The 24,938-nt window shown below is 37.6% G+C and overlaps 1 protein-coding gene and 1 long non-coding RNA gene across 4 annotated transcripts; one reads left to right on the top strand and one right to left on the bottom strand.

Moving 5' to 3' along the window:
- Positions 1-8: 8 nt before the first annotated feature.
- Positions 9-18,240, bottom strand: LOC113056843 (galactosylgalactosylxylosylprotein 3-beta-glucuronosyltransferase 2-like). 2 transcript variants are annotated; one of them, XR_003277754.1, is made up of 5 exons: positions 17,151-18,240; positions 10,520-10,664; positions 5,264-5,412; positions 2,740-2,826; positions 549-660 (listed from the first exon to the last, which is right to left on the bottom strand). XR_003277754.1 is itself a non-coding variant. In XM_026223747.1 (4 exons), exons 1-4 carry the CDS (start codon positions 17,721-17,723, stop codon positions 574-576), a joined length of 954 nt encoding a protein of 317 aa, XP_026079532.1. In that variant the 5' UTR covers positions 17,724-18,237; the 3' UTR covers positions 9-573. The 2 variants fall into 2 exon arrangements, 1 of the variants encoding a protein (XP_026079532.1); XM_026223747.1 differs by lacking the exon at positions 2,740-2,826 and having other exon boundaries at positions 9-660; positions 17,151-18,237.
- Positions 18,241-18,913: 673 nt separating this feature from the next.
- Positions 18,914-20,909, top strand: LOC113057518 (uncharacterized). Of its 2 annotated transcripts, XR_003277835.1 has the most exons (4): positions 18,914-19,035; positions 19,364-19,435; positions 19,575-19,738; positions 19,941-20,909. It is a non-coding gene; the product is annotated as an uncharacterized LOC113057518 (long non-coding RNA). The 2 variants fall into 2 exon arrangements; XR_003277834.1 differs by having other exon boundaries at positions 19,575-20,909.
- The last annotated feature ends 4,029 nt before the right edge of the window (positions 20,910-24,938 follow it).

Consider the following 24,938-nt stretch of genomic DNA (forward strand, 5'->3'; position numbering starts at 1 on the left):
AAGTTATCTTTTTTTTTTTTTTTTTTTGCTTTTAAAGAGGGTCGTTTGGAATAAAGACAGTTGTAATCCAAAAGTTCTGTCCTTGTAATGGTGTCTCGCGCTTTAGACGGTATTTCCAGGGTTTGCCCATCCATTATTCCATCCACTATTCCTTTTTTTTTGTGGATAGGGCGATTCTTTTCAGCATCCTTCAACCTCTTTGTACATTATTCAAGCAGCTGGTCCTTTTCTTGCATTCACAGACATTGATCTGATTCTTTGAGTGTCCAGAGTCTGAAATGGTAGTTGACTACCGCATTGGGAATAGGATCAAGTTTTCACGTTGCCATTCGAAAACCCCTTATCCATGGTTTCTACTCAACCATGTTACAGGTAATCCAGTGTGACGCCACTGTGAGAAGCTCCAGCAGATACAGTGCGTGTCAGTAGAGAATCCCGAGACCGCTTGGCGTGTCTTTTCCACCAGAGCAAGTATCCTAAAGTTCAAAGGAAGGTGGCCATCGATTTGGAAAGTGCTGCTGATGGCGGGCCTTCATCCAGTGTTCTGTGACAGTCTTAGTGCAGTGTTGCTCGCTAGACCTCTATATAGACCGAGTCCTGTTGCCGCTTTGGTTCGTTACCCAGGTTGACCTTCTCAGTGCGGGTATGCCAGACCAGCACCTGAAAGAAACCATTTGAAATCAGGTATTTTAGAACACTTGTGTATATATACTATGTATATTGTATGCATCAAGACAGTTTATCTACATTACTATAAATGGGACTGCCCTTGAAACACTTTACTAACCTCAACTAAATGCTTTTTAATGCTATTTGAGCCTAACAAACAACTTAAATGGGTTTAGTTCATGTCATTTAAAAGTGCATTTGACAAGCCGTTAGTAAGATTTCTTTATTTCCCCATTCAAGTAAGATTAATATTGGTCTTGAATCCCTAAAAGAGCTATTGCAAATATGGCTACCAATTGACTTTCCTTGAAAGGGATTTTGAAAGAAATGACACTTGCATAGGTACATCATAAAAGCAAATAAGGTCATTGTGTGTGATCACTCAGCAGAGATGTTTAAGGCTGTTGGTGCGTGAAGGTTGCTGGAATGGGATCTCTTGGACTGGTTAATGTCTTAATTATAGCAGGTAGAGGCAGTGCAGGGAACGAGCACAGTTAAATTGCCGCACCCAGGTGTGACGCATCATTTCCTTTAACACATGGCACTGCAGATTGGCTTGTTTTGTAAAACAAGACTAATTTAGCAGAACCATAAGAGATAAATAAGGTGCACTGAGGAGCAACAACCCATAAAGTAGCCAAAGTGTCCTGTGGCCTGATAACAAGATGTATATCCCTCTGGTAGATTCTGTAATACTTTTATGAAGGTGTCTGACACTTTACTTTGCTGTCTACTAACCCCATTGTTCCCTTGATAAATATTTTAGGGATGGGTGATATACAGTACCTAAAGACACGATTAACTGTAGAAATTGATCAACTATTAGAGACTTGGACTATCATCTCTATTGCGGTTATACGCTCATGTGACATTGCTGTGCTTCATGGTCACAAAAACACAGTTTGCACGCATTTTAAAACATTGTAGGTCAAAAAGAAAAGTCATTTTAAGCCGTTGAAATGCAGTCAGCGGTAAATGTGTGTGTGCTGTCTAAGAGACTGTTTCTGAGCGCTGTCAGAGAGGCACATGAAGATGGTGCTCTTAAAGCACGGGAGTTTTGAACAGTTATTTTTGCCGCTTTATAGGCTTTGAAAGGATAAATACACACATTTGTATGTCAAAATGCCTGTCTTTGCAAGTATCCTCATAAACACAGTAATTTAGTTCTTCAGTGAAAGCAAACAGCTGATAAAGAAAGCACATGTGTAGCAGTGTCTGACCTGGGCAGCTCTTAAAGTGACAGCAGTCTAATATTCCTGCTCTGTCATTCACGTTAAACAAACAACAAAAGAGAAAATTTCACTGCTCTTGACTAAATGACTTTTGCAACTTTAATAAGAAGAAATATATATTTAATTTACACCGTGAAGAATATGAAGTGTTTAATTCATTTGACTTTATAATGTACAGTATGTAGCATTAATTATTTGTTCAGCTTTAGTGTATGGTCCTATTGCTTGTAATTAGTTTCTTATTTTTATTTAATCACTGACTGTTGTCTTCAGTGAGCTTTTTTATTTTATTTAGGCTAGTATCTATTAGTTTTTCATGATATTGACACTTGAGAATTCTGAAATTTCTATGGTATCGGAACTTTTGATATGGTGATTAAACTTCATGTAGTTGTGTTTGTGTGCGGCTGTTGAAGACATTTGCAGCTCACAGTCTAATTTTTATTGGAGGAAAGTAATAATACATGAAGAATTAAACTTATGCGCTTCCGCTTTCATAAGTAATAAATTCTTAAATTTTTAATGTTGATAATGTAATAGCTACAAATCATTGCACAAAGGTTGAAAGCATTGATATAACAGCAGTGTGGAGGTGTGCAACCAGCAGTCCCCATGGGCTCTAGTAATTGTAAATGAGTTTCAAGAAAAAGGTATTAATATTTAAACCCTTCATACTTTTTGGACTAATCTTGGAGCAGTCTTAGTCTTGCATCTGCATCTATTAGAATATTGTAAGACAAGTGTGCTGGAGATGTCATTGTCATTATTGCAATGTGTGCCATACTCTTGTTAAATACTCTGATAGACAGATCTAAATTTGTACAGAGTGAAACCCCACTTTGAGCGATCCAGGAATAAGAGAAGGCACTCTGTCACCCTGCTCCTCTAGATCCTATCTCCCCTCTTCAATACCTCGTATTGGCTTCTAAAAATAGAAATAGAAAATTTTACAATTTTAGCATCAGTAATATAGTGTGATGTGTAATTTACAAAGCATTAACTTTTTCATGGTTTAGACTCATTGATATTAGTGAAGGCATTTGGTACGCCAATATTCAGAAGTTTGGATTCAGTAAGATTAGTTTTTTTGTTTAGTTTTTTGCTTGTATTAACTTATTCAGCAAGAACAAATGAAACTGAATCAAAAATGACAATAAAGACATATAATAATTCACAAGATTACAAAATGAACTTTGTAGTCATCAAATAATAATAAAAAATTAACTAATTTGAATAATATGAAGATTAAATATATTAAGCAACAACTTTTCAAATTGGTAATTAAATTTAGTTTTTGCAGAAAATCTGCATATTATGATTTCTTCAGTGTCATGTGACCCTGAAAAGGAGTTATGGCTGCTTAATATTCAGCTTCACTATCAAATATATTAAAGGTAAAAATGTTGAAATAGAATTATAAATTACATTAATATTTGACAATATTATTGTATTTATGCATCTTTGGTCAAATAAATGCAGTCTTGGTGAGCATAAAGATTTCTGTCAAAAATACGTAAAAATCCTTCCCAAACTTTTGTATGAGAGCGTTAATTAATTTAATTAATTAATAATTTTTCTATTTTATTTCTATTCATTAATTCTGTATAACTCATAATTCATAACGTGATTAAAATGCATTAGTTTATGTAGAAATTAATAGTAACAAAGTTACATTAAGTATTAAGTATAAGTATTAAATGCTTTTAAAGTATTGTTAATTTTTAATGTTAGATATTGCATTAAGTGTCAAGTGTTACCAATTTAAAATTGGTTGATTGATATATTGTTTCATGCCTTAAAGTGATTTTCTACAAATAGAATAAATTAATTTATAGGCTATAACTAATTGTTATAGCCTATAATTGTTCAAGCATTTTAGCTCTTAATAAATATGTAGTACTCTTAGTTCCATTGCGAAAAAATATTAACAATGTCTGGATTCGGTTTGGGCTGTCCCATATGAAACGATTTTCTCAGACAATGTTTGTGTTGAAGATTCTTTCTGAGGGTTTCTTCTGAATCGAAACAGGATGAGCATCTGAAGCCTTGAGAGAGAAGAATAATTTGAGCGGTTGTGTTGTGCAGAGTGAAGCATGCCGGCACGCTGACAGCAGTCTGGCAGGATCTGGTCTTCAGGAGCACGATTGAGATTGACATGAATAAATAGGAGAGTCTATGCCCTGATTTCTGTAAATAAGCCTGTGAATCTCTCACACACCATCTTTACCTCTCCATCTATATGGCATGTTTGCCATCCCTCTGCCAATCTCAAACACGTTCCAGTTGCCCTATTCTTCTTCCTCTCTCCCTCTGTCCCTTTCCTCCTTGTCACATCAGTTCAGTCTGATTACTCTCATAAGATGACCCACCCAAGCCTCCCTGTACTTAATTTGAAGTGCATGCTGGGAGTTAGCCATATCTCCCTGCCTACAGGCTTAGTCACAGTCATCAGTCGGGACCCTCAGGAACGCTTCTAAAAATGTGACCTTTCCAAAAGACGTCGCTGGCAGTGCTCCACATTGGACAGACGCCCGCTCACGCCCATCGCGAAGACCCATAACTGTTGGCACAAGCACTTCCTTTTGTTTACTTCCATAATGCCATCCTCATATAACTGGACTGCAGCCACAAATTTAAGTATATTAAACTCCCACTTTGTCCGAGAAGCGCCTCGCACTTCTTCGTAACTGTCAGTGGCCTTTCTACTCTGTTTACGGGTGCGATATCTACACGCTTACACCCGCCCTGGCATTGTACAATAGGAACAAACCTGCAGTCTCTGCTCTGTTTACAATGCGCACATTATGCTAACTAAATGAACAGGATGAGCTGATTGGCTGACGTTGGAAGCATGTCCTGCTCTTGCTGGTGTTGGTGATTAGTGGAATTGTCAGCCCTGCTAATAGTCACTATTAATAACTCAGAGCGGCTACCATTAGGGTAATTGGGTGATAATGATGATGGCAGGAGCAGTGACGTGCGGTACGGGGAGGAAGAGAGCATTTTGACACGTAAGGTGAGCCGAGCGAAGAGGTTTTTCCGATTTTTCGGCTCCTGAGATAATGGGCCACGGGTGAATGCAGGAGCTTTTAGAATCAGACCGAGTCAAATACATAGGAATGTGTTTTTCATTTCACATCAAGAGCTCCTTGACAGTGCTATTCACTATTGTCACTGGTAGAAGAATAGACCGCCATATGAAGTCAGTTTTCAAATTGGTACCAAAAATTATAGGGTTGAGTCATAATGTCTAAACTAATGACTCCGACTCAGACTAGGAACAAATGAAGGAACATCAAAAAGTGGATGTTTTTGTAGTGTTCGTGATAATCAGTGTGAAGGATGCAAGTTGCTCCACTGACCTGGGTACAGTTCTTGGCCTTTGGCTCCAAGTCCTCCACCTTAGTGATTTGTTTGAGGAAATCCGACTCTTGCATTCCTGGCTTAGCTCCTCTTCTCTTGAACAGGGCACGCGGGTTTGACAGGATCACCTGCAGGTTCACTGCAAAGCCTGCCAATGATGGAAATAAAGTTTTGCAAGCAAGTATAAATCAGATTTTCAATTTGAATGTATTTACTTTATTTAATTACTTTTTCCTCTTTGCTGCTTTTGTTGTCACAGCTCATGATAGTCATTAGTGGAGAGTTTGGAAAGGAGTGCGTGCCTAAGAGCCGTGATTGCAGACTGCAAATCCCAAATCACACACTTCCAGGGGTTGAGCAACTGCCATTGAGATGAAGGGGAATGCTAACAGATAGCCTTCTCTTGGTATTATAAACTCCGTTTGGGAGTGAGAAAGTCTGGGTTTGGAACAAGCTCCACCAAATATATGAGCCCGGACCTCAAAACCTGTCTTAAGTCGATGGGGTATATTTTTAGCAATAGCCAACAAAACATGTTATGGGTCAAACTTATTGATTTTTCTTTTATGCCAAAAAGCATTAGGATATTAAGATAATGTAAATATTAAAGATAATGTTCCATGAAGATATTTTGTAAATTTCCTACCTTGAATATATAAAAACTTAATTTGATTAGTAATATGCATTGCTAAGAATTAATTTGGACATACTCAGATTCCAGATTTTCAAATGGTTGTATCATTGCCAAATATTGTCGGATCCTAATAAACCATACGGCAATGGGAAGCATATTTGGTTTTGTGCTCCATGGTCACATATATATAAAAAAGCTCACACTGGTACAGACCTGAAATTGTTTATTGCAAATTTATCTAAAACTAATTCTAATGCAGATAATCTCCTTATATATTCAAGCACACTCTCTCATTTATTCTGTATTAACTATACACAAATACAGAGCTCTTCAGCGTGCTCTTGACCTTATGTATTTCTCGTGGGAGCAGATTGAACTGCTCCACTGTTGCATGTGGGTCAGGGTAAGTTTTTCACCCCCTCGTTTCCATTTCTCTCGATGACACCGTCTCAGCCACAAAACAGGAGAAGGACTTTTCAAATTTGACTATAGGGAATATCACCCTCTGTTGTGGCCTTTTTATCCTGGGCACAGGCTGTTTTCTAGGACGCCTGCATTCCAGCTAAAACCACCTGGGCTTCCCTCAAATCCACAGAGGCGAGCTCACGACAGCAATGCAATGTTCATCTAAGCCCTGGCTAACTGTGTCCTTGTGTAGTTACAAGGTTTCTCTCCCTCAGATCGACATGCATACTGTCAAGCTTTATTAATAGTTGAAGGCCAGCCAACTCCTTTCTTTTGATCTTTTTTCTTTTTTTTAATGACTATATTGCCTTTTGATGTCCCTGTTGGAGTATTGAGGGAATGATGTAAGAACCTATGCTCAGAGATCCAGGGACAGGGCTTTGATACAGCTCAAGAGCCGGAGACCAACGGCACTTCAGGGACTGGCTAGATGTGGCGATGAGTTAAATGTATAAACAGTGTAGTAAATGCACACTGAATGTTCACATCCTACTCTTAAGACTTTATGACCAGGGTAGGGTTGCACTGGCCTTTTGTAAGGTCTTCTAATTATGAACACCTTTAAATTTGTAAACTTAAGTGCTGTTTTTATGAACCACAATATTTTACACTGTTGCCAAGGTTTGTATATTAGTATGTGGGTTAAAGCGATGTACCCTCCTCGGCCCGGAACGCTATTTTGATGGTGAGGGAACCCCACTCAGAATGCAATTCCAAAAGAGGGGACCCCCAACAGAGAGGAAAACTACTGTTTTTTTTTTTTTTTTTTGGTTTGTTTTTTACGCAGACCTGGTAACCCTTGTTGTGTGCTAGTTTTAGCATAGTACCCAGCACAACAATGAAGCTGTTGCAATCGGTCCATTTTATTAATTTTAGAACCACTAACAATATATATGTACAGTATGTATGTATTCTTGTGACACAGATCGTGAAAAAGCTAGTGTGACTAATGCACGGCCTAATCACTGTGTACACTACAGATGCAGCTTTTTGTTTTCGTTTATTCTCATGCATAATCTTTTCAACCCTTCTCCGCCTAATGCGCAAAACGTCGCTATTGTGTGTTAAAAAGGTTTCCATGTTAAAACAAGCACTTGAGCTCCTCTTCAGGTGAGAGCCGTGCTTGAAAGCAATGAGAGAGGTGGTTTAGGACCTTTTCTATGCTATTGTGTTTGCTATCGGAAGAAGCCGTACAGCAGGAATACTAAATAACCTTATTGTTCTCAGCTTTTGTTCAGGGAGAAGTTTAGTAGAGCCGGCGGATTTATGAACCTTAAACAGCTCCTAGAACGTGTGTTTAGTCTACGGTTGATGTGAGGAAGCATATACATTGTGTGAAGTGTTTGGGAAGGGAGATGTGCTCACTGTCAGGTAGGGCTTGACAATGAATACATTATCTCTGATGACAATAATAATGATATTATGGGTGAGTGAACACGTGTGAAGAATACAAGCTATGGAAGAGGAGCAATAGTGGTAGTAATGGAGATCACATGAGGAAGAGATGATACCATCTCTTGTTATTAGAGTTTTATGAGCAGCATAACATCCAGCGGCAGCGCTGGAGTCTGGGGAATTAGAGATTGCTTCAACTACGCACCGCTATCTCTGACGTTGTATTCATTTCCTCGAGCTGCATATGAGCCCTGCCTCTATCTATTAGGATGTTTCCAACCTGTCTGCATCTTTTCACCCATCCCTCTTTAATGCATTGCCTGAGATCTCACGTTTGTTAAAAATGCACAGCGCAATTGCTGAATTTAGCTTCGGTAAAGGTGCTTTTCACCAATTATAGTGAGCAGAGAGCCCCGCCACCTCACTTCTACTGTACCTAAATAACAGGGTAACTGTTATCTTTTTCTACCTGTTATACTTTGTAATAGTTTTATTTTTTTCTGTCACAATACATTTTTTGTAATAGTAAACTATAAGTAAGCCATTTGAAAGTGTAAACACTGACGCTTTTAACATCCCACTGTTTGGGAATCCCGACCAGCCTGATATGTCAACTTCCAAATTACATTTAGTCGTTTAGCAGATGCTTTTATCCAAAGTGACTTACAAATGTGGAACATCACAAGCAATTTATCAGAAGAGTCAACAGTATTTGCAATACACGGTGCCAAATGCCTGGAGTTATTATAGAAAGTGCCTTTGTTTATGGTTGCGTTTTAGTTAAGTGCTCGTGGAAGAAGTGTTTCTTCAGCTCTTTCTTGAAGGATTTGATGGTCTCAGCAGATCGGGTGGAGGTTGGCAGCTCGTTCCACCAGAGAAGAAAGGGTGAAGTATCTGGAAGTCATTTAGGGTGTTTACATGGCAGCAATTGTACTAGAAACTGAAAGGTTTTTCCTTTTTACATTTTTAAAAGTTAATATATAGCTTATAATAGTTATATTATATTATAGCTTATATTAGTTATATTATAGCTTAATGTGTTTTTTAGTTTTAGTAATTTGGTCACACTTTATTTTAAGGTCCAATTCTCACTATTAACAAACAATTTACTACAACTTCTGCCTTAATAAACTCTTAATTTGCTACTTATTAACAGTTAGTAAAGTAGTTGTTAAGTTTAGGTGTAGAATAATTTTTTTGTTTTGTTTTTAGTTTTTTTAGTTTTTTTTTTTATATAATGATAATATTTTCTTTTATTTATTTAAAAAAATATAGTGTTACTCTGCATTTACATTAACAAGCCTAGTTCCCTGTGCCTTCCCTTCATAAACATTGACATGCTCTAGCTAGTATCTCTAGTGTTGTATAGAAGAAAAGCCTCTTCAGTAGACTCTAGTGTTTCACAGCTTTTTTCCTCAGCTGAGAGCGTTCCTTTCGCATGGTCTCTCTATACAGGAACCGCTTTGGGCCAATTTTATATGCCTGTTTGAAACGACTTCAGTGAGGGACAGTCTGGAAAGTATCAACACGACCAAACTGCAAAGAAGTCCCATCTGTTTATCTGAGCAGGCAAGCTGCTCCTCACACAGCTGATGTTGTGATCATCGACAGTATAACATGGGCAGAATATCCTTCAGGACTCAAAGAAGATGGACAGAGATATGGATGGCGGAAGTTCAATACCTTAATAACATTAAGTAAAATTGAGAGACCTTGTGGTGAAACTTGAAGACATAATGCTCCAGCTAACTTTGTTCTGCTTCTCCAATACTTTTAAGACATTTACAGTAATGGTTCTGAACCTTAAAAATGTCTTCATCTAGTCCATTGATGGATGGTTAATCGACATAATGATAAAAATGTATATCTTGAATCCACTGTAAATCGCTTTGGATAAATGCGTACGCCTAATGAATAAATGTAACTTAAATGGAAGCTTTCAGATGGGCAGGGTGTAACAACAAATGGTGGTTTAGTGTTCAGCTCGAGGTGTTACGTGATTTGCACAAATTAGTCCTGGAATTCAAAGCCATCTGGATGACGGAAAGTTCCAGTCACCAGAAACCTGTTATTTAACCAGTGGAATCTAATGGCAAAAAAAAGTCTTTATCACTCAAGGGATTGAGCTAGATCTTGTTCAGGGCCTATAAATACATTTAAATCTAGAACTAGACATTTAGAGATATTTCCAAGAACTGGTCAAACAGCTTTAAATGATTGTTGTAATACTAATCTGTAATACTAAACCAGCTGTAAAAACCTCAATAAGCCATGATGCATAGGATTTTTCATGTCAAAGGCATGGTTTGTTGTTGTTTGTTGTAATGGTATCATTTATAGTAAGCAGTTTCAGCACTGAACGTATTATAGGCAGAAAATTTTGAGAAAATCAACTGATTTAAAAACACAAGCTTTTGGATCATTTTTAAAGAAAATGCACTGCAATAACCTGGAAATTGCTTAATTGTCTGTAATTTTCTGTTATTTTGAGCTGTGGTTTTGTTACACAGCAGAAATGCCATTAGTGTGAACGCATGCTTTTGAGTTTAATCTTGCACATAGTGTAAAACAGGCATAATTGTCATATATTCAAATATATGTGCATTTTCCCCCCCCCAGGTTAAGCAACAATGGTGCAGCAATATTTTTATACTCCATTATCTTTCAGGTTTATTTTTTATAATATATTATATTTTTTATTTTTTAATGACTGGGCATGTTGTTAAATGTGAGGCTCAAGAGATTTTTACTTGTGTCTTACCAGCCATGTCAATTGCAAATGGCCTGTCGGCCTTCCAACCAGTGTACCAGCCGACCACTTTCCCCTTTTCCACCAAAGGCCGCTCGTACCTCCGTCCTCCAACGAGTCCCACTGGCCACACTGACACTCTCCTGGTTGACCGCATCTGAACAGCAGAAGACAGAGCAGTGATAAATATGATACTATTACAAACCCAATCCACCAAAGTTATTCTAAAGATCTGCAGAGTTTTGTGGTGGATCCTCCAGTCGGTTCTTTGGACCTTTATACTGCTAACCAAATGCAGTACTTAGTCTGTTATTATTTTTCAAGGAATGAGCATAGTACCGACACACACAGCATGGCTTATTATAAAATCCTGGCTCATTTTCAGTACAAATAAGTCCATCCACCTGCAGTCTGCTGGAGACAGCACACATCTCTCTTCAGTTCATAAACACAACCACATCTGATTGAACCACCCGCCAACACTACAACATTTCCAAGGAGAGACCCTCTTCCTTGAGGAATTTTAAACATCCTACTGCTGAAAGAATCTTGTTTTCCCTTCATTCCTTCATGTATGGGGAAATGAGCGTTGCTGCAATTTCCCGAACAAATGGTCAGAGTAGCCTTTGAATATTTAATGGTTGTGCTATTAATGTGAGTGCTGTATGCAGTCGGGTGACGTGTCTCTGTGGCTGGCGGCCGTAAGCAACGGACAAGCTTTGAAGCCCAAACTGTTGCCATTTTAGCTATATTTCTAATGTCTGTCTTCCTCCCTCTCTTCAAAGGCTCCATCTCCATAATGGTGCTCTTAAAGTCTAACACGGCTCAAAGGCAAAGCCAAAGAATTCTCCATAGCAAAGAGGATGTCATCTGCAGGTGCCAAGCGTCCTTTTGCGTTGAAGTTGACAACAAGGGCAACAGGCACAGCCATCAAATGCAGTGTCACATACACTGTTCTTTGAGCTGAGCTCTCAAGCTACAGGCGGCTATAGCTAGGCATCTGTATTTGGCAGTTTTTGTGACCCATGTGGTTTCCTGCAGGGAAAGGGAATAAGAAAGTCTGGCCCCATTTCGACAACATGGTGCAGAGAAATAAATTTGTAGTAGATGAGTGTGTTCGATATCTTTAGGGAGGTAAAATCACCTTCGATAACAAAACTCTACATGCTGCATGACAGTTCCAGAGAGGATTCAAACAATGCAAGAACAAAATTGGATCTAGTAAGGAACTATATTTCTAAAGAAAGACAGGTTACAACTGAGAACAATAAATCTAATGCAGAATTTGCTGTGATGTGGCATGGCACCGAATACACCAGGCTGGGCAAGAGAATACATTGCACAGAGTATATTGTACCTCAAAAATCAAAATATGACTTCATTTTTACAGTGTGCTGCCAATACATGGACAGCTCAAAATCACATTATAACTTTGTTTCTTAGTTTGTCTCCTCTGACTTGCTTTCCAGTAACAATTTCTGAAATGCTCGAAACAAGAGATGCAAACGGCTTTATTTCCTATTGACTTGCATTGACTTGGAAATTAATGAAGTTAAGGTTAATGGTTGCCAACTCAAGTACTGATGTGTTAATTGCGTTCAGCAGAAGAAACACATACATACAGGTTTGGGAGTACAGTTGAGTAATTGACCATTCGCAAAGACCCCCCCACCCCGACCCCCATTGCTCTGTCCAACAATCCATGCCACTCTCATGCCACACATTATGTTCTCACGCAGTGAAAAATAACTAACATTGCGGAGCAAAGAGGACACTGACAGACAAGACAGTGCAGGTTACTTTAGGTTTAAAACAAAGAAACATTTTTGTCATTTTTTTAAAGAAATGCAAACAATAAATACCGTTTTGTGCCTTGTTATTGTGTCGTGACAGACCACTGTGGCACCTCAGTTCAAGCGGCACGTGATGTGAACCGATCATCTCTTCCTCTTTACTAGTTATAACATGAAAGAAACATGAATGAGTATCAGAATGTATCTTGTTTCAATGGCGGCAAGATGTCAATACACACCATTTTTCAAGTTCAAGTCAACCGACGTTAATCTACTTTACAGTCTTGTGTTTGTCAGACAAAAAATGGGCAGATTTTGTGATATGATTGATCAGATCATCTGTCGATCAAACTCCATGCGACGGGTCAATTGATGACCAAATTTTAATTTTGGTGGACTATCATTTGGTTTGCCTGGTTTCTCCCAAGGTTTTTTCTCCATTCTATCACTGATTGAGTTTTGGTTTCTTGCCGCTGTCGCCTCTGGCTTGCTTAGTTGGGGACATCTCATTTAAAGCGATATTGTTGACTTGATTGCAAATGATTGCGCAGATAGTATTTAAACTAAACTGAGATGATGACTTCACTGAATTTAATGATGAACTGCCTTTAACTCTCATTTTGCATTATTGACACACTGTTTTCCTAATTAATGTTGTTCAGTTGCTTTGACACAATCTTTTTTGTTTAAAGCGCTATATAAATAAAGGTGACTGACTTGACTATTTTCTTTGTGTATATTAAAAATAAATGAGGATAAAACAAAGAGGTTGTGGATATCATACAGGATGGCACTCATGTTTCACATGGAAAAACATGCAGGCTGATAAAGCGCCACATTAAGGTAAGTCTTCTTCCTTTTAATGCTCTTCAGTTGCGTCATGTTTTGCAGGTGATAAAGAAAACAACATTGCTTGTTATTGGAATCTTATTTTTTTTTATCTAAAAATAATTGTATGTACTATTTGTGAGATTAATGATAGAGCTATTTCTGCTCAAAAACTTAATGGTAGAATAATTAACCCCCCCCCCCCACACACACACACACTAGAAATTGATTAATGTATTCAATTTGCTCTGTCACATTTCTGTACAAGTTTGTGCTTTTCTAGCTCATTTTGATACCTTGTATTTCAGTTCTTTTATGTTACTGTCGCCTTAGGATGAATCAGTTGAGCTGTAGCATTTCTCGTTGGGGAAAACAGTATGTGCTAAATGAATACATTTCCTATGTGTCATTAATATTTGTCATTATGAAAGACTAGCTGTTGAAAAAGGCCAAATGACTCTCATTGTTGTGCTGTGTAATGTGTTTGTGTTGAGCAGAGCAGGGGTCATCAGCAGACTGACACTGTGCTCTGCCCCTCAGGGCCCGCTCCATGTGTTCATCCACATGTCCAGCTGTGTTCTGGAGAATTGGAGAGAAAGAGAAAGAGGCAGAGGGAGGAAGGGATGCACAAAGCAAGCATTGAAGGAATGAGGAGGGCAGTAGGCCTGACGCAGAAGAAAATAGAGCGGCTCAGACAGGAGGAAAAAGCAGAGGTAAGAGAAGGGTAGAATAATTGATGAAAAATGAGACGATGAGCTATAAGTGCAAGGTTTGGACAACAGCCAAGAGAGGGAAAAAGATTTTGTGTTACTGTATGGGACAGAGAATATAATGCAGAGGATGAAACCTTTTCTCTCATCTCATCATTTGACTGCTGTCAGCTTCCTGGTGCCCTTTTTATGCTTTCCAGTCAAATAAAAGAAATGTCCAACCATCAGACATTGAATACAAAGCAACACATTTACATGGCAATTGTTAAGTTTGTATGTTTTGGTGGCTAATTCATTTGAATTTGCATGCTTTTGTTCAGTTATCTTACACGCTGATGAATTTCTTTTTTTCTTTTTCTTATGGGTAGACCTTCATGGTTTAATAAAAAAGAAAAAAGTTACACATTTTCAAACAAATTGCATCATATTAATCAATATGAAAAATAAACTTGTTAAATGTGTTTTCCCATGGAATTAAGTTGATTTAAAGGGATGTTTCATCTAACAATAAAAATTGTTATCATGTTGTCCATGTTGGTCCAACTATATAAAGGTTCCAAAAACACAATAAAATAAGTGGTCAGTATGACTTGTGCATTGCATTTGATATTGCATACTGCACTATTCACTTTAGTTTTCAATACGGACGTAAGCTGTTTTCTGTCAATATGTGAGACTTCAGGTTCATTAGCTGCTATAGGGAAACAAGAGGAATATCAAAGTGTGTTGAAACTGTTTGACGTTAAACCAATGTGTTGATAATTAGGACAATACATTAAAATAATAAGTAAAATAATACCAGTTTGCAGTTTCAAGCAGCATAATGAGCTGCTTTGTACAGCTAAAAATAACTGGAAGTGAATGACACCAGAAGCCAGACGCATTAAATTTACGAATGGCTGTGACCATTTTCTAATTTGAAAAAAAAATTATTTTCTTTATATGAACACCTTTTTTTTTCCTTTTTTTTTTTGACAAATCAGTGATGTTTGATGGAAAATAACAGCTTCAAGATTCTTTAAGAAGTCTTCTTTTCCACTGACATAATAATAATAATAATAAACAAACCAACAGCATATGGGTTTGGAATAATATGAGGGTAAATAATAATATTCATTTTGAGAGAACTACTCCTTTAATCCTACTGCTAACACTTTTACCAGAATCCAGCTGACGTGATCAAAACTATATTCTGAAGAAATATGGGTAACACTTTATAATAACTGCACACTATTAATCATTAATTAAGCATTAGTAAACAGATAATTCATAATTTGTAAAGCATTAATAGACAGTAATAAGCAGTTTATAAATACAGATATAAATGCTTTATTCTTGATTTAAAAGCATATCTATAATGTGTTTAATAATTGTATTTTCATACTTTATTCATGATCAATTTATCATTTCTCAATGAAGTATAGCATTATTTACAAACCAGTTATTTAGGAGTTGCCAGTGATTCATAAGATCACAAGAAATGTAGTAAATTCAGGTAGTTATAAAGCATTTAGTAGTGGTCAGTTAACTATTTATGTGAGCTCATCTAAAGTGAGTCTAGTTATGCCTTGTAAAGCATTTATAAAGGATATTTAAAGGCTCATTTATCTTCTAAACAAAAAATGGAAACAAACACCACACAGTGATACAGGACATAGAAATATTAACAGCCTTTTAATCTCATTTGTAAAAGCTTTACAAGGCATAAATACTCCTCACTTTAAATGAGCTCACAAAAATAGTTAACTAACAACTACATATGTTTTATAACTACCTGAATTAACCCTGAATTACAGTAGAAATACATGTTAATAAACCATTTATTAACACTATAAGTAACTATTACTATATGTCTGAATAAAATGATGTATGAATGCACATTTAAATAGTTTAATAATCATTTACTTACAATTTCTAAGTGATCTTATGAACCATTGACAACTCCTTAATAACTGGTGTGTAAATAATGCTATACTTAATTTAGAAATGATAAATTGATCATTAATAAAGTATGAAAAAACAATTATTAAATACATTATAGATATGCTTTTAAATCAGGTATAAAGCATTTATATCTGTGTTTATAAACCGCTTATAAATGTCTATTAATGCTTTATAAATGATGAATTAACTGTTTCCTAATGCTTAACTAATGATTAATAGCATAGAGTTATTATAAAGTGTTACAGAAATATGTGCATAATTAAAAAAGTTTTTAATGTGTGCAAGAAGTAGAAAAGCATAACCTTTGTAAGACACAGCCTCAAATGAAGTGTCTCTCCACTCATCTCTTCATGGTGTTATCGGTTTCATCCGTCGTACACAGACAACCGTTTAAACAGACAAATCCTAATTTCCCAGCTGTCAGGTCACTCTCTTGTTTCTTTGTGACTTCTACTGCCTTAAACTGGGTTAATTCACTCTGCTTGGCTACACAGTATACTGGGTCGCCTTCACTTATGTGCTTCAACTGCTGCGCTTTTGAGACTCATAAGAAATAGATGGCAATGGTGTGATAAAACACATTGCATGAATTTCCATAGGGACAGATGTCACAGCGAAGTCTCCTGATGCTTTGCAAGTTCTTAACTGCCACCATACTTCTCTTTCTCTCTGATTATATACTTAAATGTAATAGAGCAGCCTTGTGGAGTATAAACATCTTATACAGTGACAATATAGAGGATGAATTGACTTAGTAGTTTAAATTAGTATTTTTTCCATTTGATAAAAAATGTTAAGTGCAGGTTCTCGAGGCAAATACTGCAGAGGCACTGGATTGTGTATCACACTTTGTAAAGCATGTAGATCTACGTTTCCCACTTATACGGTTCATTTTAACCAGCTGTTGGGCTGTTTTATGCACTCCATTTGATGGAAGAAAAAAATAAGATGGGCATATGTTAATGTGCTGCTTCTTAGGGGGGAAATTAACTCATCCTGCACCATTTGTGTTGACATGCATGACCTTTTTCAATGGGTCAGACTCAGAGTATAGGGCGAGACCCTAGGGTGTTTGTTTTGTTTATTTGTTTAGTTTTTTTTTTGGACCTGGGCCAACAAGCAGATAGTAGCAACACCCTAGCAACCATATATCATCAAATCCCAGTCATATCTAAACAACAAAATAGATCATAGATTCATGGAGATGAGCTCTATGACTTGGACCAGTGTGTGAACCAGTTTCTTGATAACCACACTCTATATTTAACCAAGTAGGCCTATCCTATACTTAATTTTTCAGATTGCATATCAATCCTTACTCGTCTAAGTAGAATCAAACCAATAGTCATCTCAAAAAGACGTATTTACCTCTTCAAATAATTCAAGGCTGTAAGTGTTATCATCATCCGCGAAGAAAACGACTCCTTTATCTTTGGACGATCGGTGTCCTCTCAGCCAGCCGAGCGCCAAGTTCCTCTGCTCGGTCGCTCGGGGCATCCCTGTCCGCTTGAACCTGCGCGGGGTGAACACGTTCAGGTGAGTGTATCGCAGCCCAGAGCGGGCGAGAAACCGAGAAACCAGCTCCGAGTGGGAGTTCGAGTCCTCCACTAAGATCCAGTGGAACTGCGGTACCTGGCGGAACGTATTTGCCAAGCGGGTGAGCTCTGCTTTCTGCACCGCTCGGCTGTAAGTAGGAGTGATGGCATAAATGACCGGGAGAGATGTTGCGTTCCTCCCGCTGCTGCTGCTGCTGCTGCTGCTGGTGCGAGTCGTCCTGATGACCTGCCGTCGCTGCTGCTGCTGCACATTTCCCAGACGAGACAAATAAAAGCTGGCCGTGTTCCGCACAGACAGCCTCTTCGTATCGATGTCGATCACGATGATCACTATCAAGATCCACGGAAGAAGGATGAAAAAGCGCGTGTAGAAGATGGATTTCATTGTGCCCGAAGAACCAGCGCTGCTTAATGTGAAGAACTAACAGTCCGCCACTGACGGAGCAGTTCATGCACAGCCGATTATTGAGTTATTGCAGATTATTACTTTTTAAACTTCATTTAAAGCCGTACCTCGCGTGTTTTTTAGCCAGCATCCGCAGTGCATGTACGTTTAAACTTGCCATTCCCGTTTCCTAAACGCGCTGTTGCGATCCCATCCCGTCCTGCGCTCCGCCAGAGAGTCCGTTCCCTGAGATGATGCTCCCAATATTTAGGGATTCTTTAGTCGTTCAGCGCAGAGAACAGTGCCAAAAATAACAACAGGTCATTGTTTTGGTCACATGCATAACTTGGAGTGCAATAAATCCACGTAGGTGTTATGATTTCTCAAAACTGCATCGTATGATGGGACTGAGCTGATGGTCCGACGGACGCTGCTGTAGTCTGTTGAAATGAGGAAGACTGAGACTTCAAACTGAGATTTCTCCCTCCCCAGTCTCCACCTGCGCACTACAGAGCGAGAGAGGAATCACTTGCATTGACGTCTGGTTTTTTTCCTTCATTGCACGATAGCAGACTTTAATGCAGTTTATTTTTAATATGAGTACAAATGGTTGTTAGAACTTACCCAAATGCTTGCATGCAAGGGAAATAATTTTGAATTAATTGTAATCATAATTACTTCCCCATAGTCTACTCATTTTATTTCAAGCATTTTAATTCCTAAAAAAGAGGTTTGGTTTGGCTGCTATTTATTGACCTCTATAGCTATTTAGTTAGTTACACACTTTACAGTAAGGTGTGATCAGTTAATGTATTAACTAACATGGACAAACAATGAACAATACATTTATTACACTATTTATTAATCATAATGTTAGCTAATAAAAATAATCGTTCATTTTTCATGTTAGTTCACAGTGCATTAACTAATGTGAACAAAAACAACATGATTTTAATAGCCTAATGCATTAAATGCTGAAATTTACATTAAGATTAATAAATGCTATGTTCAATCTTAGATCATGTGAACTAATGTAGTTAATTAATGAACCATGTAAAGTTGTTACCTTATTAACTTCTTGACTTTTTTTAGTTTATTTGCAAACTAAATAAATACAATAGGCTATTTTAGAAGTCATCACATCACTGTGCTTGCAATATTATAGATAACATAGGTAGACATTATTAACATCTTTTTTTTTCTTTCTTTTGATTTCGTCACAATTAACTAATGTGTAATTTGTTCAATGAAGACTAAGACCACTTTTGTTTGTTCCAGAGGGATAGTCAGACATCTGAGATTCCAAAAACAGGTGTGTTCATGAAAAACAAGAACATTTTCATTTATTTTGCTATTACTGTATATTATCTGCAGATTTTTTTTTTTTTTTTTTAATGCCGTCTAAAACTACAGGTATCCGAATATGTAGACAATATACATTGATGGAAACTGCTAGCCAAAGGATTTTTTGTTGTTGTTGTCGTTGTTGGTCAATGTAAAACACAAGTGAATTAATATCGTTTAAAATGACAATTAATTGTCAGCTTGTGTATGAAGATCCTCTGAAATCCATCTTCATTTTTGCACATTAACAATATGATTGACTGAAGACTCATTCTGTTGATGTTCATCTGCTTCAGGCATATTCCCATCTGTTTACTACATCACCTGATGACATAAACAAAACATCATGATGCATGACAAACAACAAGGTAAAAAGCAACATGGCAACTTATTAGATTTAACAGTCTGCATTGTAATCAAAATGGCTGACACCTCGCCTGCAGGCTTTCATGATGTTCATTTTAGCGCTGGTGTGTCTATTTGACCGTCTTGTGTCTCCATTCACAGTGCGATGACAGCAAAGGATTGTGACATCCAGCCTTGTCCTCCCATCCTCGACATGCCACCCCCTGTCACCACAGACAATGTCAATCACAGAAAATAGAAGCAACTGTCAGAGACGCTATCTCATCGTGGGCAACCTTTTGTTGCAAATGACTGAAATCTGACAGGTAACTGTAGCTATTGTTCATTTCATTGCATCTAGCATGAAAGAGAAGCATTATGACGTATAAGAAGGAAGCACAATGGTTATGGCCTGTTTATTCAAGAAACGAGCCTCAGGTCTGGGATGTAATGGAATTGACCCACGGTGAACTGTTCTATTACATGGAGTAACTGTTTTTTTTCTTGATTTGTGTGGGATTTGTGCAGTTCAGGAGGAACAAGAGACACTATGACACACTTCAAAAGAGAAAATGGTGCTGCTGTGCATTTTTGCAGTCAATCTAATCTGGTAATCCTCCCATCTTCCTTCCCGCTGATGACGCTTCACAGGAGAGTGCGGACTGGACTTTTTAATGGCTTTCATGGGTGGGGGAGGAGGAAAAGAAAAGCTGTTTATTGATGGAGAAATATCCTTTCAATACTCATGCAAGCCGTTGAAGCCAACAGAACGCAATAACAACCAATTAAAGCAGTGGCCCATAAAAATAGATCACAGCACAACTAGATTAAACGATAATTTAGGTCTCAATTCAATAAGAGTGAGGCAAAGCAATTTAGATCTTCACAATAAGCAGGAAATATAGAATGCATTTGTCAACACCATTTGCATAGAAATGACTTTTCATCACTTTCCATTATTGTGTGAATTTCGCTTGAGCCAATACATTTTCTCAACATAACTCAATGGAAGCAATTGGTCTGGAGTTAACAGCATTAGGTCTCTGTTCTCGAAGCTACAGAAACAAATTGCTGTTGGACTTTTTCTCAACTAAAAATCGAAGCATTCAAATAGTTTCACTTGTTCCAAACCTAATCTAATTTTCGAGCGAAATGCATCTAATGTTTCAACCTGATAACGGTTTGTGTTTCCAATTCTGCCACCATTTCAGCTGTACAATAAATTGAATTTTAAAGATGTACAGCAAAATTGGCTTATAATAGCTTAATTGCTATAATAATTTAACTGACTTTGTTTCTCTCAAGCTTTAGAGTAAGAACAGCCCGTTTAGCTCCAAAATGCGAGCGCTTGTGAATAATTTCCAGAACAGAGTCAGATGTATGCAAGTCACGCAACCAGATCTCTAAATGACAGAAGTAACTTTGCGAGCTCTTTCATTTCAAGGACACTGAAGAAAGTGCTAATCTGAAGCATCCAAGCATGCAATCAATCTTTTTTTCTTTTTTTTTTTTTTTTTGCTTTTGATAGTTAACATCTCTATGCATTGTATATTTCATCATCTTTGTCTAATGCGGTCTTCGAGATTGTCGTGATGCTCTTTTAACCAGTGAATAAAAGTGGTCCTAGCACAGCAATAAATGATGGAGGATAAATATGTGCTGTAATAACCTTGAATCTGTGGCAGAATATCATGCTGTGGGATAGATTTACATAACAAAAGATGTCTCTTGGAGCTCAATCACAAGTAAAGAGAGCCGGAGCGGGAACATGGCATTTCACAGGCTACATATTATGAGTATATTAATAGATGATGACACTCCTCAATCCGGGTCGACATCAAAGATATGAGCCCTGGGATAAACACGTATTAGCACCTGTGATACCAAGCTGGCTCTCTCACACTGTTACCTGCAGGATCCTTTGAAATACTCAGGGTGGCTGTATTTGTTGCCACACATGGCATATAACATTTTCCCTTGCACTAGCAGAGAAACTTGGTGATAAAACGATGGCCTGAGAGACCACATATCGACATGCTGATAGTGGTCCAGATTGTCTTAACAATGTGCTTTGTCTTCATGGGAAATGCATGCAGTAAAAGGTCATTTAGGTCCTTAATTAACCCATAGGGAAATTATATCTGCTAGAGAAGGAGAGATTGAATGAGAAAGTTATCTAACCTCACAAATGCCCCATGATGTATATGAAATACTAGATTGGATTGGACTGATTCTGGCCAGTCTCTTTAAGACAATTATCTTTATTCGCCATCCTTCTTGGTAATGTCTCTGGTCGCTCTGGTTTTTTCTCAAGTTCAAGTTCAAGTTGAGCTTTATTGTCATATGGGGACATAGAGTGTAATGAAATGTTGTGCTTCACAGGACCACACTGCTACATAAATACAGACATACAACAATTTAGTAAAACAGTATAAACCTATACTCAACTAACCTACTGACAGATTTTGAACATGAATGTACTATATATAAATGTTTACCTATACATAGACTGAAAAAGAAAAATATATATACGAATGCTTCATATAGTACTGTACATGTGCAAAGAGAAACATCATAAATCAAGCAGCTGGATGGGGAACAGTGCAAGATGATTTGTAGTGCATGAGCATGTAAACACATATTACCGAGTCTTTTGTGGGATTATGTACATAAAGCAGTGTGTATGAAAAGTGTCTAGTGCGCATAAAGGAGAATTGCACAAAAATTATTTGAATTGCACAGGAGCAGTTTTGGGTAATAGGAGAAAGTCTATAACTTTCAAAGCTAATTTCAGTGACAGATTTTAAAATTGGAATCAGATCTGACAATAATTGAATACATTTTCTTCATTTGCACTAAAATTATAGCTAAAAAACAGGTTACTCAAATGTGCAATTTTAATTAAATTTTATGGCTGCTATAAGTGTTTACCGTTTCTTCCTATAAGTATCTTTTCAAGTGGTCCTTCTCTTACCTCTTTACACTGTCTGATCTGGCCTTGATCTTCACATCCTAAATGGCTGATTTCTCCAGTGTTTGTGCTGTTCGCCATTAGCATTGATGTAGCACGCTGCCATTTAGTTTCAATGCAAATCATCTGTGCCGAAGTACGCCCTGACTCTTTTCTCATAGGAAAGAAAACAGTGAAGATTTGAACAAAAGAAAATGCTTTCACATTCTATCTGAGAAGGCATTTGCAAATCGTGAAAGATGCAGAATAGAGAATGGCATTTTGATAGAGTGCTCCAGCAAAACCAAGAAATCACTGGTGTTCACACAATTGCATCTGGCACAGGGAACTTGGCAAGGCCTTCTAACATCACAATTAATTGGTCTCATCCTGCAACAATCTAATTTGTTACAGTGACACGAAGCCGTTAACGATGAAGAGCGGTGACAGGGTTATCAATTAAGCTGGTCTCTCCCTGGCCTGTTCACTTCTGTTTGGAAACTCTCTTGATTCTGTTCGTTTAGTCCCACTGGGAGCTGGATGAATCTTCATGGTGGAGTGGAGTGGAGTATACAAGACTGGAAGGATAGTTTTCATTTCCATGCTGGAAGGACATGCTGTCCCTGCCACAGCCAGCCTGCTGACTTCTTTCTCACCTTCTGATAAATAACGACACCCCTTGGTTTTCATCTCCACTGGAAAAGGGACACTCCCCGATCAAAACTGTATTGCTCAGAGGTTGCTCTTTCATAACTCAGTAGACTCAACGGAGGTCCCATTAGATTTCATTTAAGCATCTGTATCCAATGTAATTGGCGGTTAGAGCGCGTGCTACAACACACTGCGCTGTGTGCTCTTGTGGAGCTCCAATGACAAAATTCCTGGGAGAAATAAAAATAGAAGCAAATGAGACAATCGTTGGCAGGCAGTAGGAGCATAGTGTGATAAAATTCATGTGGATAGCATCGCGGAAAATTTGGTCTTGCTACTAAAATGTTTGAGTTCATACTGAAATCTGACTTTTGAATTCAGACTCAGCAAATTTGAGCAGTTTGCCAAGTCTGCACTTGGCAGATTTGGTTCAGTTAAAACTGATATATGAATGCAACATGGACCAAAGACATCTAAACAAACAGGATGTGAGGTCACAAGATGCAACCCTGAAAAGGACAAAATGCTCAAGCGTACCCTGGTTCTTCTCGTCAAAGTAACTGTTGCTACGATGCCCATTACAGTTCAGTACAGTCAATGGAGAGTGAGTGCAATGAAGTAATTCCTGGCATTTTAGAAATTATCAGAGAATTATAAGCTGGTAGAAATACCAATAGCATCATATGTACACACATACAACAAGCAGATTAGACTATGTTCAATAAGTTTGCAATATATATACAAAAAAAACTGTCCAATCCAATGACAATGTCCTTGTGGTTTTTTAATCTCAGGATTCAGTGTTAAAAAGAGGCCTAAGTAAAAGACTTAATTTGCTCTCAATTTAGTCTCATGGTCGTAAATGAGATTCAAGAAATTACATTTTTCATTGCTGTGGTAGTAATTGGTAAAAACCACACTTTAATATGATTTGAAATGAGATGCAATTATACAAAAAAAAAAAAAAGCATAGGCTCGTCTCAGCTCAATTTTAAAATATCAAACAACTGAGATATTATAGAGATCTCATTTGCGATCATTGTTTCCAAATGCGCCGACATGACTGGACAGAGTCTAATTTACAGACCCTTGTCTCTATTTTAGTGTTCTGTGCTTTAAAATCCTATTTTTAGAAACACAATACTCATTCAGAGGCCTTTTATTTGTATGAAATGGATATGTCCTCCAGCTGAAATGACTACTTTCTAATATTCAGATTTTGTTTGAATGTGGTGGCACTACATTTCAAAGCCATAATTAACTTCCTCCACTTAATGACAGAAGAACTGTCAACATTTAATGAAAATCTTGAAAATGAAAAAAGCTAATGTGAGCAGCCGCTGAAATGTCTTCCTAATCTGTTTGTGCTGTATTGCATTTTTAAACGCCACAGCAGTGCTCTGTTGAACGAGGTTAGCTCCAGTCTGTAGTGAGGATGATATTAGCGTGGAATAGAAAGAGTCACAGACCCTTAGGAGGATTTAGGGCTTGTTGAGGGGCATAGGTTAGGAGTGACTTTTCAAAGTCTTTACTGAACTTTCTCAATTAAACAGCACAGATGAGCTTTAGGCCATAATAATCTTGAATGCTGTGATTAGTAAAGCTGCAGGAGTGTAATTCAGGGTATATGAGGAGGTTTGATGTGTATATGTGGCAGACAAATAGAAAGATGACAATAATGTCACATGAAGAATGAATAATGACATCATTCCTGCATACAAATAACAAGCAAACAGTAATCAGATCGTCAAATATTTAAATGTTGTACAGGTCATTCAGCAGTAACCTTTATTGAACAAATAACTGACAATGTAAATGTCAGTTATACACAAACAAATGCTCAATCCCCATGAGGCAAGGTCAGGTTAAAGAAAGGACAATAATTCAACTGTTACTTTGTAAACAAGATAAGTGTGGGACTCAAA

Source organism: Carassius auratus, chromosome 38 (genome assembly GCF_003368295.1).
Source record: "Carassius auratus strain Wakin chromosome 38, ASM336829v1, whole genome shotgun sequence".
Classification (NCBI taxonomy): domain Eukaryota; kingdom Metazoa; phylum Chordata; class Actinopteri; order Cypriniformes; family Cyprinidae; genus Carassius; species Carassius auratus.

What these genes read in the sequence shown, in the direction of transcription:
- LOC113056843 (XM_026223747.1), bottom strand. Translation starts at nt 17,723, where the DNA reads ATGAAATCCATCTTCTACACGCGCTTTTTCATCCTTCTTCCGTGGATC. An exon ending in ATTTGCAATTGACATGGCTG is followed by an intron (nt 5,413 to 10,519) that starts GTAAGACACAAG and finishes CATCATTGGCAG; the next exon opens with GCTTTGCAGTGAACCTGCAG. An exon ending in AGGCCAAGAACTGTACCCAG is followed by an intron (nt 661 to 5,263) that starts GTCAGTGGAGCA and finishes GGTTTCTTTCAG; the next exon opens with GTGCTGGTCTGGCATACCCG.